The sequence below is a fragment of the Pelophylax lessonae genome, assembly GCF_965119305.1.
Source record: "Pelophylax lessonae genome assembly, chromosome: 10".
Taxonomy (NCBI): domain Eukaryota; kingdom Metazoa; phylum Chordata; class Amphibia; order Anura; family Ranidae; genus Pelophylax; species Pelophylax lessonae.
The window spans coordinates 175,406,020-175,423,920 of record NC_138777.1 but is presented as its reverse complement, the minus strand read 5'-3'; the positions used below and the strand labels follow the sequence as shown (position 1 = coordinate 175,423,920).

Genomic DNA, 17,901 nt, shown 5'->3' with positions numbered 1-17,901 from the left:
GTTTTCATGAGCTGTATGCCAAAATCATCAATATTAAAACAATAAAAGGCTTGCACTACTTCAGTTGTGTGTAATGAATCTAAAATATATGAAAGTCTAATGTTTATCAGTACATTACAGAAAATAATGAACTATGCTAATTTTTTGAGAAGGACCTGTAGATGGGTACTAATATTTAAAGGTAAAGTTGATCCAGGGAATATCCAATTGTCTCTCGGCGGGGATCAGGAAGGAATTTTTTTCCTTGCTGTAGCAAATTGGATCATGCTTTGCTGGGGTTTTTTCGCCTTCCTCTGGATCAACTGCGGGTATAGGATTGTGTATATGGGATTGTATGGTTGGGTTTTCTTTTTTGTTTTTTATTGGTTGAGCTAGATGGACTTGTGTCTTTTTTTTTCAACCTGACTAACTATGTTACGATGTTATTGAATTCAGTGGCACTTGAGATTGCCAGGTAATATGTTTTTGTTTGAGGGAGGACCTGAGGTGGTTGGGAAGGGTTGTTTGTCAGCGAGGGGGTGAGAGGAGGTCGATCAGGGCTGTGTGTGCATGGGCCGTGGCCGAGTGTAGGGTAGTCGGATCTGTGAGTGGGGATTGTGAGGCAGCTAGGCAGGGATGTTTATAAATGGGGAGGTGGCAGAGGAATCAAGGTGTATGGGGGAGAGAGAGGGTGATGTGGTCAGGAAATAGGAGCGCAAATAATGAATGTGGAGGCTCCGTTCAGATCCCTCAGCTCCCCTCCTGCATTAAGTTTGTCCCAGACTGTCTCCCTCATGCAGGAGCGTAGCAAGTGGGCATGGGTGTGCCCTTCAGAAGCTGGAAACAAGCAGAAACACAAAATTAATTTCACAACCAGAGGTCAGTGTGCCAGGGCTTAGTGGCTTTTTCAAAGCCCAACTCTTGGATATTGGCAAGCGGAGTTGGGCTTTAAATGGGAAGTCTGGGTAACGCTTAGTGAGCTGCAGTGTTGATAGGGAGCCGGTAGAGTTGCACGATTCTGGATAAAATGAAAAATCGCAATTTTTTTTTTTTTTTTTTGCTTAGAATAAAGATCATGGTTCTCATGATTCTTGGCGTAGCGTCATCTTTTACATTATACAACAAAAATTGGGCTAACTTTACTGTTTAATGAATTTAAAAAAAAAAAAAAACTAAAGTGTATTTTGTCCCAAAAAACATCATTTGAAGAACTTCTGTGCAAATACAGTGTGACATAAAAGATTGCAACGGTCACCATTTTAGTCTCTAGGGTCTCTGCCAAAAAAAAAATATAGAATGTTTGGGGGTTCTAAGTAATTTTCTAGCAAAAATACTGATTTTAACTTGTAAGCAACAAGTGTCAGAAAAAGGCTTAGTCTTTAACCACTTCAGCCCCGGAAGATTTTACCCCCTTCCTGACCAGAGCCTATTTTGAGATTCGGCACTGCGTGATTTTAACTGACAATTGCGCGGTCGTGCGACACTGTACCTACACTAATTTTGCGTCCTTTTTTCCTACAAACAGAGCTTTCTTTTGGTGGTATTTGATCACCTGTGCGATTTTTTTGATCATGCGCTATAAACAAAAAAACAGCGTAAATTTTGCAAAAATAACAATATTTTTCACATTTTTTTCATAAGAAATTCCCCAAAAAAATGTAAAAATCAAAATTTTTTAACATTTTAGGCCAATTTGTTTTATGCTACATATGTTTGGTAAAAAAAAAAATCGCAAAAAGCGTATTTTGATTGGTTTGCGCAAAAGTTATTGCGTTTACTAACTAAGGGAAAGATTTTTGTCATTTTTGTTGTTTTTTTTTTTTTTTTTAAACGAGTAATGGCGGCGATTTGCGTTTTTTTTTTTGCGGGACTGCGACATTGCGATCAGTGCTATACATATGCATTGTTACTGAAAAATGACATTGGCAGTGAAGGGGTTAACTTTTTTGAGAGGGAGGGGTTTAGTGTGTCCCTAGGGGCGTGCTTCTAACTGTGATTGGATGTGGCTTGAGGTGTAAGAACAGAGATCAACGGTCCTACATAGCAGAACCCTGTGATCTCCATTCTTACACAGGGAAGAATGACAGGCAGCTTTGTTTACATTAGCCGCCTGCCTTTCTCCCGCTGTAACGGACAATCACGAGTGCCCGGCGGACATCGGGTCCACTGGGCACACGCGCGGGGGGGGTCTGTGAGCGAGCCGGAGCGCGCCTCCGGCGGCGCTCGCTCCCTAGAGCCTCACAGGCTAGCGACTTAGTCCTACGTCGCTTTGCCTGTGAGGGGCTGACCGCCGCCGTAAATAGTCGTGCAGCGGTCGGCAAGTGGTTAAAGCGGAGTTCCGGGCAGAGAAACGTTTTTTTTTTTAACATACCCCCGGGACAGTCAGGGCTAGCACATTCCACAATGGCTAGCCTCTGATCTGTCCCGGTTCGCACTTACCTTTTAGAAGAAATACTTACTTAGAAGTTTTCTTCCACAGCGTTTCCATCTCGGTTGTGGGCAGCTGAAGCCGGCGCGGTCCTCTTCTCTGTCTTCTTCCGCGTCTTCGTGTCCCAGAATGCGCCGCACCGGCCCCTCTCGTCACTTCCGGTGCGGCGCCGCATTCCTAAACAGCTTCTGGGCATGCCCAGAAGCTGTTTAGCAGGGGAATGCGGCGTCGCCCGGAAATGACGAGCGGGGCCGGTGCGGCGCATTGATTCCTGGGAGCTATGACGTTTAGCTCCCAGGAATCATTGCGAGGCAGGAAGTGACGGGGAGAGCCTCGGCGCTGGAGGAGGAAGCTGTCATAGGTGAGTATTTACGATCGTCAATTACAAGGTGAGTTTTAAAAAAAAAAAAAAAATCTAACTATCCAATTTCTTTTCAGGTTAGGCTGAACTAGCGGACGGGCACAAAAAAAAAATATCGTTTTTGTGCCCGGAACTCCGCTTTAAGAGGTTAAGATGCCCTTACAGACTGAAGTTCATTCCTTTTGATCTAAATGAAAAAAATGATACATTGTAAGGCATTGTGTTTATACACTGAACCAAATTTATAAACACAACACTTTTTTTTGTTTTTGCCCCCATTTTTCATGCGCTGAACTCAAAGATCTAAGGGCTCTTTCACACAGGCTTTCCGTATGTCCGCAAATCATCCTATTTTTTTGCAGATGATTTGCGGACATAATGTAAGTCTATGGCATTGCGGATGTCAGCGGAATACCATCCGCTGACATCCGATTTCCTTCCTTTCAGTTCTGTTCCGTTTTTTCGAACGGAACAGAACCCTATTTTTCCTCCGTTCAAAAAACGGAAAGGAAGGAAAATCGGATGTCAGCGGTGTCATCCGCTGACATCCGCAATCCCCATAGACTTACATTAGGTCCGCATATCATCCGCAAACGGATGGGATGATATGCGGACCTACGGAGCGGATGACAGAAATGTCATTCGCTCCGTGGAAAAAAAAAAAAAAAAAGGACCACAGCGGAGCTCTCACACAGAAAGCCCGTGTGAAAGAGCCCTAAGACTTTTTTTCTAGGTACACAAAAAGCCTATTTCTATCAAATATTGTTCACAAATCTGTCTAAATCTGTGTTTAGTGAGCACTTCTCCTTTGCTGAGATAATCCATCCACCTCACAGGTGTGGCATATCAAGATGCTGATTAGACAGCATGATTATTGCACAGGTGTGCCTTAGGCTGGCCACAGTAAAAGGCCACTCTAAAATGTGCAGTTTTACTGTATCTAGTTTGACCATTTGCCTCACGCAGTGCAACACATCTCCTTTGCATAGTTGATCAGGTTGTTGATTGTGGCCTGTGGAATGTTGGTCCACTCCTCTTCAATGGCTGTACGAAGTTGCTGGATATTAGCAGGACTTGGAACCCGCTGTGGTATACGCTGATCTAGAGCATCCCAAACATGCTCAATGGGTGACATGTCCGGTGAGTATGCTGGCCATGCAAGAACTGGGATGTGTTCAGCTTCCAGGAATTGTGTACAGATCCTTGCAACATGGGGCCATGCATTATCATGCTGCAACATGAGGTGATGGTCGTGGATGAATGGCACAACAATGGACCTCGGGATCTCGTCACGGTATCTCTGCATTCAAAATGCCATCAATAAAATGCACCTGTGTTTGTTGTACATAACATAAGCCTGCCCATACCATACCCCACCGCCCCAGTGGGCCACTCAATCCACAACCTTGACATCAGCAAACCGCTCACCTACACGACGCCATACACGCTGTCTTCCATTTGTTGAGTACAGTGAAAACCCAGGATTCATCCGTGAAGAGAACACCTCTCCAAAGACTCCATTGAATGTGAGCATTTTTCCACTCAAGTTGGTTATGATGATGATCTGCAGTCAGGTCGAGACCCCGATGAGGATGACGAGCATGCAGATGAACCACTTGCATAGACATTCATTATATGAAGTCCGTGCAAGTCGCGCCGAAGTCGCGGTGCACGGGACTTCACAAGTCGCCCCCGAAGTAGTACAGAGTTGTGCCGCTGCAGTGTGAATGCGGGCTTAGGATCGTGAGAGGGGGTTAATCGAGATCACAATTTTTTAACGATTAATTGTGCAGCTGTAGGAGCCGGGGATGTAAGCTGCATGGACCAGCCAGGGAGGATGCTATAAAACTGTACGCTGGGGATTCTCAGCATTTCAAAGCAACCAGTCTCCGTGTCTCTCCACACCAGTCATAGTGTCACTATAAGGACCAGGGCTGGTGCAGTTGGGAGGTGAGCTACAAGAATCGTTAGTGTTTCTAAACCCAGGAGCCTGCATTCACTATATCTGGTCTCACAGTACACAGAACATGGAAATGAAATTACTTTAGTAAATATAAACTGCTAAAATACCTTTTCTCATAAGTAGCATATATCAGTCTTGTGACAGGATCCTATCAGTGTCTATGTTAACCACTTCCCACCGTCCTTGGGTTTCAGTGATTATACTGGGATGATGGCTGCACTTACAGGCATCATCCCAGTACCATTATTTTCAGCCGGCGATTCTGTAGAAGGCAGAAAGGATCTCAGTGGCTAATTAGCCACTCAATCACTTCTGCAGGTGGCGAAAGGGAGTCAAACCCCCCCTCCCGCTGCCGTCTCTCCTGGACTCCCCAGTCCCATCGTGGAGGCCGGGAGCGATGCGGCTGCCTGGGACAGAGAGAGAGAGAGAGGAACTGACGTAGTTTCCCTCTCTCTGTAGCCCTGGAAACCGGGAGCGACGCATATTCATCGCTTCCGGTTCCGCCCCTTTGTTTACCTGGCCACAAGCGGCCAGAGAAGATCGGTCAGATTGGCTGCATGGGGGGCCAGAGGAGAAATTTGAGGTTTAAGAGGACCTTTCACTGCCCATGCCATCACAAGGGATGTTGTTCATCCCTTGTGATAGCAATAAAGTTTGTACAAAAAAAATTAAAAGTTTTTGTATAAAATAATAATAAAATAAATTTAAAGCGCCACTGTCCCACCGTGCTTACATGCAAATGCGAACGCATACGTTACTCCCACACGTATATTTAAACCATGATGTGAGGTATTGTCGCGAACGTCAGAGCGTGAGCAATAATTCTAGCACCAGACCTCCTGTGCCACTCTAAACTGGTAACCTGTAAAGGCATTTAAAGCGTCGCCTATGGAGAATTTAAAGAACCGTAGTTGGCCGCCATTCCATGGGCAGATGCAATTTTTAAAGCGTGACATGTTGGGTATCTATTTACTCGATGTAACCTAATCTTTCACAATATAAAAAAAAATTTGGCTAACTTTAGTATTTTTTTTTTTTATTCATGAATATGTTTTTCTTACAAAAAAATTGTGTTTGAAAAACCGCTGCGCGAATACCGTGTGACATAAATATTGCAACACAAACCACTTTATTCTATAGGGTCTCTGCTAAAAAAAAAAAAATATAATCTTTGGGGGTTTTATTAGTATTTTTCTAGCAAAAACAAAAAAGTGGATTTTTACATATGGGAGCGAAGTGTCAGAATAGGCTTAAGAAGGAGGTGGTTAAAACTTGTAGGAGTTTTCATGGTACTCTGACTGTCCTATAAGGGTGCAGGACCCCTGACTCTCTATCTGGACAGTGCTTATTGGTCCTGTGCTGATCACATGCACTCTCTAGCAATACACACCAAACTGAGCACGTGCAACCTGTCCCTTATTCTCTGTTCTATCAGGAGATGGATTGGAGACAGTGAAAGTAGGAAGGGGGGGGGGGGTCAGAGAGACAGGATCAAACAGCCTTTAGACAGAGGAATAACCCCTTAGGTTCCACAGTGAGTATAACAAGCATGCTTTACTGCGTATACAGACTGATTTTACTGTTGTGGGTTTAGTAACACTTTAACCATTCAAGGACCAGAAGATTTTACCCCCTTAATGACCAGGCCGTTTTTTGCAATACGGCACTGTGTTATTTTAACTGACAACTGCGTGGTCATGCGACGCTGTACCCAAATGAAATTGATGTCCTTTTTTTCCCCACAAATAGAGCTTTCTTTTGGTGGTATTTGATCCTCTGCGGTTTTATTTACAGTAATCCGTGCAAAAAATATGCACTGTTACTGTACTGACACTGACAGGGAAGGGGTTAACACCAGGGGCCATGAAAGGGTTAAATGTGTGGCTTGGGGATGCTTTCTAGCTGTGTGGGGGATTTACTTACTGGATGAGCACAGAGACCTGTGTTCCTAAAAGGAGGAACACCGGATTCCTGTGTTCATCACTGACAGAACATGGGTCTGCCTTGTTTACATTAGCAGACCGCCGTTCTGTCTCCGTGGGGAGTGATTAAGGGTGCCTGGAGGACATCGCATCTGCCAGACCCGCTGATTGGCTCCCCCCCAGGCGGCGTGCCCCCACTATCTGCTACGCGAAACGATGTACGGGGATGTCGTTTCACGTAACAGAGCCAACCTGCCGCAGTATAACTATGGCGGCTGGTTGGTAAGTGGCTAAGGAACAGGCATGAAATTTGAAGACTGCAGCCTGGTTTCTGGTTACATTCATCCTGAAGTTTAAAGGGTGGATGATTGATCAGGGTCTAGATATTGACGTTGCTAGGGACCAGGCAGGCTCTTTAGAAGGAGGGAACCATGACTCCACTTGAGGCAGAATCCCCTACTGGCAAAACTTTTTTTTTTTTTTTTTTTTTTCCTTTATTTATTGAGGATGATCACGCCATTGATCCATTTGTTTTTTTAAGTACCTATAAAGTATTGCATATCATTTGCTTTGGATCGATATCAAACCCTCTTCTTTCAGTACTGCACTTCTCTCCATTTATTTCAATTGTTCATATCCTACATGCTGTCCAATAGTTGCATAAGAGCGCAAACATTGATTCTGTTATGTAATATTTAGTCTTTGTGAATACACAGCTGTCTGGACGAATTATATGGGAGCTGTCATCAATAAATCAGTTACAGGGTCAGAGGTCATCTGAGAGTTTCTGGCCTGTTAATACTGGAGCTCAAACACTTTGAGTGTGCAAATTGGGCAGCAACAGTGAGACCTCAAGTGACCTCAGACCCTTTTCCTAGTCCAACTTTAAACTGGAATGTCAAAGTAGACATAAAAAACCACCTAAGTAATTGGGCAGTCATAATAATGACTGCATTTTCAGATTCCTGCTTAAGCCAAACCTGTTTCTCTTTAAGAGAATGTTCTTTGGAAACAATTGTGGTGTCCTTATGGTGACGGTAAACAAATCCAGGATGATTGGACAAAGATGTTTTCTGAAAAATTTAGGAACATTCACAGAAATGTTGGACGTCGGTAATCAACACCTCCAACTGCACACTAATTAGCTGTGATAATGTGTATTATATGATTCTTGATTTCCCAACCTTCTCCAGTTTCGGCCAAGTGACTTTTCAGTAAATTGCAAGTCTCTGCTACTTATCTGGCTGCCCAAAACTCGATTCTGGCAGGGGAAACATATGTTAATATTCTTCAACATGTAGAACCCAGAATCTCCCATTTCATTTCAAGTTTTAATAGGGAATATTACAATTTTTCACTCGCAGTGAGCCCTAGAGGCTTAGATGGTAAGTGGAAACTTGGTAACTTATTTGGCAAGCAGATGTTTTCAAGCTGCAATTTAGATTTGAACAACACCAAGCTAGCTAGTCATATTCCATCGACTTTTGGTGACTGTGTATAATTTACTAAACAGTCAATGCTGCCTTTTCTCTTGGGACCCAATGGTTTTTGGATTTAGAAAGGCACATGAAATCCAAATTTTGTTATGATGGTAACACTAGAACCAGGGGCGGACTGGGCCGGGGGGGGCGGGAGGCAATTGCCCTCCTGGCCGCTCTGACTCCCCCCAAAAAGGGCCGCTTGCTCCGCACTGCAGACAGGCATCACACCCGCCGGCCGCCGCTACACTGTGTTGTACTTGCAGAGCTGCAGCGCAGCGGAGCGGTACGAGTATACACTACAGTGTGTGTGCTCCTGCACCCAGCCGAACACATTCACTTCCTTGTTAGGCGGGGCGATCTCTGCCTGACACTCTGCCTGACAGGAGCTTGCTATTCCCGGCCCGGCGTGATGTCATTTAGAAGCCGGGAGGCGGGAAGAAAGAGCAGAGGAGAGTGCTGCTGCTAAGATCTGCGTCCTGCGAGGAGCCAGTGAAGCCCTGTGCAACAGCGCAAGTGAGTTTGAAGAGGCTGACACTGTACACTTTACCTAAGACACAGCGAACTGGCTGGGTAATTTACAATGCGGCTTGTAATATGCAGCATGGAGGGGGTTAATGTACTGCTACTGGCCACTGATGCATTAGTGACCAGTGGCAGTTAATTAACCCCTTTGTGCTGCATTAGTTGCAGTGGCACCAGTGTCAGTGTTAACCCCTGTATGGTGCAGCATGAAATGGTTTATAAACACTGACACTGGGGCCACTAATGCAGCACAAAGGGTTTACATAATAACTGCCACTGGTTGCTAATGCATCAGTGGCCAGTGGTGTATTTTATTTTTGTGCTGCCCTAGGCAAGTCTAAAATCGGGCACCCCCCACCATCTACATTTGTCACACCCCAGCCGCAGTATATTGTTCTTGTCTCTGGGTCTGATGAGGAAGCTACAGCTGTTCACAGACTAGTGAATGGCTGCGGCTTCCTCATCAGACCCTAAAAAAGGGGGGGGGCAGAGGATGGGGTCAGCAGGGCAGAGGATGTGGCGGCACTGGTGGCCACTGATCAGGAGCAATGATGAAGCTGCAATGATATGCGACACTGATGGGCACTAATAGGCAGCACTGAAGGGCACTGATTGGGGGCACTGAAAGGCTGCACTGATGAGGCTGAGCTAATGGGCACTGGTGAGGTTGCATTGATGGGCACTGATCAGGCTGCATTAATGAGCACGAATGAGGCTGCAGTGATGGGCACTGGTGATATTGCATTGATAGGCTCTGATGAGGCTGCACTGATGAGGCTGAGCTGATGGGCAATGGTGAGGCTGCATTGATGGGCACTGGTCAGGCTGCATTGGTGGACACTGGTGAGGTTGCATTGATGGGCCCTGATGAGGCTGCATTGATGGGCACTGGTGAGGCTGCATTGATGGGCACTGGTGAGGCTGCATTGATGGGCACTGGTGAGGCTACATTGATGGGCACTAGTGAGGCTGCATTGATGGGCACAAATCAGGCTGCATCGATGGACACTGGTGCTGCTGCATTGATGGGCACTGATCAGACTGCATTGATGGGCACTGGTGATGCTGCATTAATGGGCACTGGTGATGCTGCATTAATGGGCACTGATCAGGTTGCATTGATGGCCACTGGTGCAGCTGCATTTATGGGCACTGGTGAGGCTAAGCTGATGGGCACTGGTGAGGCTAAGCTGATGGGCACTGGTGAGGCTAAGCTGATGGGCACTGGTGAGGCTAAGCTGATGGGCACTGGTGAGGCTAAGCTGATGGGCACTGGTGAGGCTAAGCTGATAGGTACTGATCAGGCTGCATTGATGGGCACTGATCAGGCTGCACTGATGGACACTGGTGACACTGCATTGATGGACAATGATCAGGCTGCATTGGTGGACACTGGTGAGGCTGCATTGCTGGGCACTGATGAGGCTGAGCTGATGGGCACTGGTGAGACTGCATTGATGGGCACTGGTGAGGATGCATTGATGGGCACTGGTGAGGATGCATTGATGGGCACTGATCAGGATGCATTGATGGACACTGGTGAGGCTGCATTGATGGGCACTGATCAGGCTGAGCTGATGAGCACTAGTGAGGCTGCATTGATGGGCACTTATCAGGCTGCATTGGTGGACACTGGTGAGGCTGCATTGATGGGCACCGGTGAGGCTACATTGATGGGCACTGATGAGGTTGCACTGGTGAGCCTGCAATGATGCATTATTTTTGTTAAACCTCCTTGTTTGCCATTAACATTAAATTATGTTACCCCAATGTATCATATTTATCTTGCATCATAACACCAATATCTATTATAAAACCAGGTGGGCATGGATGGTGAGCTGATTCGGTGGTTCAGTGGGCCACTTGACTGGACTTGCCCCCCAGGCCTCAGGCTGCCAGCCCTCCCCTGACTAGAACAGTTTTAAGAAAAGATTTGAAAAACAATTATATTGGAGATTAAAGTGGGAATAATCAAATACTGTATGTATGTTTGTATATGGCTGATGTTTAGGAATGTCAAGGGATTCTTTCTCACCAAATCATGTTGCAACTTTGGCCAAGACGTAGGCCAGGGATTCACAGAGAAACTTCTAAAGTGGGAGAATAGGACACTTTTTGCGATTTTAGAAGAAAGTTTGACACAAGACATAACTGATATTTTACAAGTAATATAGATGTAAAGTCTAACACCAAGACTCCATTTACACCTGAACGTATCATTTTCAGGCTTTTTTTTGCAGGTGTTTGGCAGGCATTGACCTCTAACAAAAACGCCTGTAATCTGCCAAAAAAGAAGCTCATGTACTTTTTTGAGCTTCAAGCGACAAAACGCTCATGTGAACAGGGACCATTGAAATAAATGGGATTTTGATTTTTGGGCGTTTTTACGAGCTGAAAAACGCTCAGGTATGAACAGGGCTTAACCATTCTTAAAATTGTTCCCTTTCACGCACCTATCCTGTATACCCTGTATAAAAAAAGATCTGTATACTTACCTTTTTTAAACATGCTCTGGCTTGGTCATGTGATCCTGAAAACCATTAAATATACATTTTTAAATTCATATAATTCATTACATATGTAAACTGATTTTTCTGCCAAAGGATGTTATTAATGCGTCTTGTGATCCACAAAACCCAGCCAGGTCCCCGCACATTTTCACATTCAATGCGTTTCACAAGTGAAAGCCTACTTCTTCAGAAACGATGAACATTTTCAATTTGCCCGAAATAATATCGGAAAGTGCAGATGTTAAAACCAAATTGGAGAAGACACCCTCATTAATAAACATGCCCAGTTGCTAGGAAGTAAGCCAAAAAAGAGGAGGGACAGCCCTCAATGCCAAAGCAGGACTTCAGTAAGCAGCATATAATAGGATATAATAAGATGGAGTGAAGGAAATGCACAATGGGCGCTTCAGATGTGCAGAACTCACCCAGCGCTCAAATTATATAAGAGATGCAATTATACAAAAAGAACCCTGAATGTATGGGTCGCAGCTGCTGCTACAGTATATAATAAAGAGTAAATAACGGTGTAGTAGAAAAATCTCAACATATAGATAAGCCCACAACACTAGCAGCGCTAATAAGCATACACAATACAATGCTTAAACAACACCAAATGTCAATCCTGCAAGGAAGGAATGAAATAGAGTCTCTGGTTTATATCTATTCAAAATCCAGTAAGGCTTAGTCCAAACATAGGGAAGGGTGTGAAGGATCTCTCAATCATCCACTAGGTCTCCACCAACCACCGGTGCTCCCCCCTCTCTCTGGACACTCACCAGATACTAGATCAAAACTCTCCCTTAGACAATAAACCGATCCTCGGATGATGTATCTCCAAGCTCTTTGGATCCAAATTCCATATGACATTTAGTAGCCTTCAGAAAGTATTCCATTCACCATATCATGCAAATAAATAGAGTGGGGGCACATAGCGTAATTCCGCAACACTTTAATACAGTAAAACAAAACACACTCGCCCCACTCCTCTCCAGGTTCTACTTACAAGAAAAAGCTGAAATGAAGGCATTTAGCAAAGTCATGCACTCCCTATGACCACCGCTGTTACTGTCCCGTATCCACCAGGTACATGTAGTGTGGCCAAGTGTGGCATCAATAGGCGACCGCGCACACACGCACTGACGCGTTTCGTTGTAAAGGACTTCCACCCAGGGTGGGTTTATTGTCTAAGGGAGAGTTTTGATCTAGTATCTGGTGAGTGTCCAGAGAGAGGGGGGAGCACCGGTGGTTGGTGGAGACCTAGTGGATGATTGAGAGATCCTTCACACCCTTCCCTATGTTTGGACTAAGCCTTACTGGATTTTGAATAGATATAAACCAGAGACTCTATTTCATTCCTTCCTTGCAGGATTGACATTTGATGTTGTATAAGCATAGTATTGTGTATGCTTATTAGCGCTGCTAGTGTTGTGGGCTTATCTATATGTTGAGATTTTTCTACTACACCGTTGTTATATAATAGGATATGGTCCCACTTTCCATTACGCATTCATCTATCAGAAAAAGCTCTGCATATCATCATGTATGGCCCCCAGTGTCATTTCTTCCTAATCACACTGCTCAGGGTGTCCTTTCATACTGATCCTTGTCACTGATCACAAGGCCCACCTCCTTCAGCTCACTGATCACACAGCTCCCGGTGTCCTTTCCTGCTGCTTCTGCTTACTGTTCACACGGCCCCTGGTGTTCTCTGCCCCTGCTTCCGCTCTCTGAGAGCCCAGCCCTCAATGTCCTGTTCAATTTTCACAAAGCCCCTGGGGTCTTTCCTCCTGATCTCACTTGTTGATCACAGGGCCCCCTAGCAGCCTCTCCTTCCGCTCACTGATCGCACGGCCTCTGGCATCTTCTCCTGCTCTCTCTCTTGCTCATCACCTGGCCCTCTGTGTCTGCTCCTCCTACCCACTCTCTGGTTACACAGCCTCCTGCATCCTTGCCTCCAGCTCCCACATCCCCCCTAATCAAACAGCCTCTGACGTTCTCCTCTTCCACTTATTGGTCACATGGCCTCCAGCGTCCTCCCCTCCCTGCTTTTTATCATCTGGCCTCTGGCCCTGGCATCCTCTATTCCTGTTCGCTGGTCACACAGCCCCCTGCATCCACTGCTCACTGATCACATGGTCCTGAGCATCTTCTCTTCTTGGTCCCGATCACTTATTTCATGGCCCTCTATATCCTCAGTACTTGCAGTGCCTCCAGGTCACCTTACCCCAGTACTCACAGTCCCTCGAAACACATACAGTCTAGCGATCCTTCACCCGCTCTGGCAATCCTCTCACACAACACCTCCCAGCTCACTCCTGAGATGGTCCCCGATTCACACCAATGTCACTCTAGTTTGTCTGTTTCCCAATCAGCTTGTGGCAGTTCAGCCCACTCTCACTGTGTCCAGAACCCATTTGGCCTGGGGTTGATAAAATCTGGTGCAGCTCTGCATAGAAACCAATCTCAGCTTTTTTTATTTTATTTTTCCAAAGCCTTATTGAACAAGCTGAAGTTAGAAGCTGATTGGCTACCATGCATAACTGCACCATATTTTGCACTCTTTAGTTTTAGTAAATCAACCCCACTGTGTCTTTTAACTAATCTTTGGTTCTTCTGCATGTAGTTCTTCGTTTCTCTACCTAGTCTTCATGTTTCCCTAAGGACCACCTACAAGGTTCCTAGTAGGAATGTACCAATCCGATATTCGGATCAGATATCGGCGCCGATATGGCCACTTTAGATGGATCGGGGGTTGGTAACATTGGCCGATCCACTGGCCGATCCGGTTTTTGCTTGGTAACGGCTCAGCCATCCCTTACTATGTGCAGTAGTAGTATGGGATGGGAGCCGCTACTTTCTGTATAGGTCCGGCCCACAGGCAGAGTGATATCAGATGCACTCCACCTGTGAATGGAGGAGCCGTACACATGAAGCAGCGGCTTTGCTCTGTACTGCAGCTGCTTGCTTTATGTGTAGCTCCGGATCGGTATCGGCGATTTCACCACGCCAGATATCGGTATCGGGTCCAAAAAAGTCGGATCAGTGCATCCCTAGTTCCTAGGAACAATAAAGCTGCCATGTAACGCCAAGAAAAAAAGCAAAAACAAAAAAAAAACATGATTATATAGAACACATTGATTATTCCAGTCCTCCTCGCCTTTAAAAAAAAAATATTGAAAATTAATAAGGTCTTAGTACTAATCCGCTCAAAGAAAATTGGAAACTAATTTGAAATTTCATCTTCATTTTTTTGATTTCTCTTATTTTCTGTCACACAGATCTCAAGTTACATCTTCAGAGCACAGACTATGGCACGTTTCTGGCCAATGAAGCCTCACCGCTTGCTGTGTCAGTCATTGATGACAAACTGAAGGAGAAGATGGTTGTGGAGTTTAGACACATGAGGAACCAATCGTATGAACCACTCGCCAGCTTCATGGATTTCATTACGTAAGCAGAGAGCAAAGTTTTTTACTCAGGCCAACACTTGACCCCATATAATCATGTTGTTGTGCATTTTTTGTATTGTTACTGAGCACCCATTCATATTAATTGGTATTTTAGATTATTAAAGCCCTGCTCCAGCCGTGCCCTACTTTAGTTGTGGACAGAGTGGAAAAGGGATTTGCTGTCTTTGTTCTCTTTGAGATTTCTCCTTCTGACGGAACAGGAAGTGATAGGAAATCTATTCTATGGGCACAGACTACAACAAAACACTTTTTTTTAGTTAAAATGAGGATGTATTACAACCTCTGCCAGATTGTGCCAATGATGTCGCTTCCCTAATTTCTTTCTGATGTCACAGGAAGTGAGATGAAAAACCACAGTGGTGTCGTAGACTGCAATAAAAACTGGAAAAAAGTATTCACTGTTCCCATGTCTGTCTGAAAAAGAAAAAAAAAGTTTTGGCTGGGGTTGTTTTAAACAACTCCTTTATATATATATATATATATATATATATATATATATATATATATATATATATACACTGCTTAAAAAATATTTAAAGGAACACTTTTTAATCAGAGTATAGCATCAAGCCAATTAAACTCCTGGGATATCGTCCTGGTCAGTTAGGTAGCAGAGGGGATTGTTTATCAGTTTTCAGCTGCTTTGGTTGTAAGGAAAGTAACAATAGGTGCACTAAATGGGCAACAAAAAGACCACCTCTAAAACAGGAATGGTTTTACAGGTATAGGCCTTTGCCATTTTTTTCCTACTCCTCTTTTCTGACTGTTTTTCACTAGTTTTGCATTTGGCTAGGGTCAGTGTCACTACTGGTAGCATGAGGTGATACCTGGACCCTATAGAAGTTGCAAAGGCAGTCCCACTCATCCAGGATGGCACATGAATGCGTGCCATTGCCAGAAGAAGATTAGCTGTGTCTCCCAGCACAGTCCCAAGAGCATGAAGAAGATTCTAGGAGAGCTAGACAGGATTGTAGAAGGTCCTTAGCCCATCAGCTGGACCGTTATCTGCTACTTTGTGCAAGGAAGAACAGGATGAGCACTGCCAGAGCCCTACAAAATGACCCCAGCAGGCCACTGGTGTAAATGTCTCTGACCAAACAATCAAACAAATGAGGAAGTTTGGGACTTTGAATGAGGTGCGTAGCTCACAGATGGTATATGATGCATATGAACATAGTATTAATCCATATACAGAAAAATACTATAAAAACAAGTGTTTTATTTCATAACTTAATCGGCAGATTGTATAGATAGCATATCATGATTGCATCTATTCATCTGGTAAATACATACATCAGAGATATAATTGTAGCCATAGCACACTACCATGGGAATATAAAATTAGAAGTGGATTGCGTATAAGATCACAATAGGATATTGATATATAGTGGGCAATAGTGAATATAATAAAAAAATCTGAACGCATAATTACAACATAAAATTGCGTCCTAGGGTGCTTGACACGTTTTATGGAATTGCTCCACTTCCTCAGGAGCAGACGCAATCTGTAAATAAAACCAATTGAGATATTAGGACATTATTATTAGTGCTAAGGACTGGGGCTGTCTGGAAATGTCTCCACCGGGAACTGTGGGAGTGATACCCGTCAATGTAAGATATATAAAAGCGAGGACTGCAGGAAAAAGGCAAATTTTCATTGTGGGCTCAGTGGTAGCTCGACCAGCAGACCAAAGAAGATGATTCTTGTGCTGTACAAGAAAATACTTTCTTGTACACTCTCAGTGGACACTTGGCACCAAATATAGGGATGGAGGTGCAAGTTTACATGTGCCTCTTTTAACCACTTAAGGACCAGGCCTCTTTCTGACACTTGTTTTTACAAGTTAAAATCAGTATTTTTTGTTTGAAAATTACTTGGAACTTCCAAACATTATATATATATATATATATATATATATATATATATATATATATATTTTTTTTTAGCAGAGACCCTAGAGAATAAAATACAATATTTTGTCACACTGTATTTGGGCAGCGGTCTTACAAAGCAATTTGTTTGAAAAAAATACACTTTTTCTAATTAAAAATAAGAAAACCGTGAAGTTAGCACAATTTTTTTCTATAATGTGAAAGATACTGTTACACCGAGTAAATAGATACTCAACATGTCATGCTTCAAAATTGCCATGCTCGTGGAATGGTGACAAAGATTGGTTCTTAATCCCCATAGGCAACACTCTAGAAATTTCTACTGGTTACCAGTTTAAAGTTACAGAGGAGGTCCAGGGGTAGAATTATTGCTCTCGCTTGAACATTTGCGGCAATACCTCACGTGTGTGGGTTTGAACATCGTTTACATATGTGGGTGGGACTTGCGTATATGTTTGCTTCTGCCCGCGAGCTCGGAGGGACGGGGCGCTTTAAATTTTTTTTTTTCTTTTACCTTTTTATTTATTTATTTTTACACTGTCCCTTTTTAAACATTTTTTTTTTACCACTTTATTCCTATTACAATGAATGTAAACGTCCCTTGTATTGGAAATAAGCAAGATATGTCCTCTTTAATGTGAGATCTGGGGTCAAAAAGACCTCTGATCTAACATCTACACCAAAAACAAAACAAAAAAATTAAATTTTTTAGCAAGAAAAAAAATGGTCCCTTTAACCACTTAAGCCCCGGAGGATTTGGCTGCTAAAGGACCAGACCCCTTTTTTCAACTTGGCACTTCGTGACTTTAACTGATAATTGCTCGGTCATGCAATGCTGTACCTAAACGAAATTTACGTCCTTTTTTTCCCACAAACAGAGCTTTCTTTTGGTGGCATTTGATCACCTCTGCGCTTTTTATTTTTTGCGATATTAATAAAAAAAGAGCGAAAATTTTGCAAAAAAATGACATTTTCAACTTTGTCTTTTAAAAAATATCCAATATACTCAATTTATGTCATTTTTTTTGGCCAAAATATATTTAGCTACATGTCTTTGACAAAAAAAAAATCAATGAGCGTATTTTTATTGGTTTGCGCAAAAGTTATAGCGTCTACAAACTATGGTGTAAATACTGAAATTTACGAAGCTTTAATTTCTGACTGCCTATCTCATTTCATGAAGTGCTAAAATGGCGGGGCAGTACAAAACCCCCCCAAACTACCACTTTTTGGAAAGTAGACATCCTAAGGAATGTTCTGAGAGGCATGTTGAGCTCATTGAATATTTTATTTTTTTGTCACAGGTGTTTGAAAAATGACTAAAAAAATTTTTTTTTTTTTTTTTACACAAAGTTGTCATTGAAATGATATA

At 43.6% G+C, this 17,901-nt stretch overlaps 1 protein-coding gene across 1 annotated transcript in view; it reads left to right on the top strand.

The window, feature by feature from the left end:
• Positions 1-17,901, top strand: part of ATP6V0D1 (ATPase H+ transporting V0 subunit d1) — a 163,126-nt gene that overhangs the window by 50,884 nt on the left and 94,341 nt on the right. Inside the window, exon 2 of the mRNA XM_082270021.1 lies at positions 14,445-14,616. Coding sequence (XP_082126147.1) covers positions 14,445-14,616 — 172 coding nt within the window. The remainder of the gene's footprint in view (positions 1-14,444; positions 14,617-17,901) is intronic.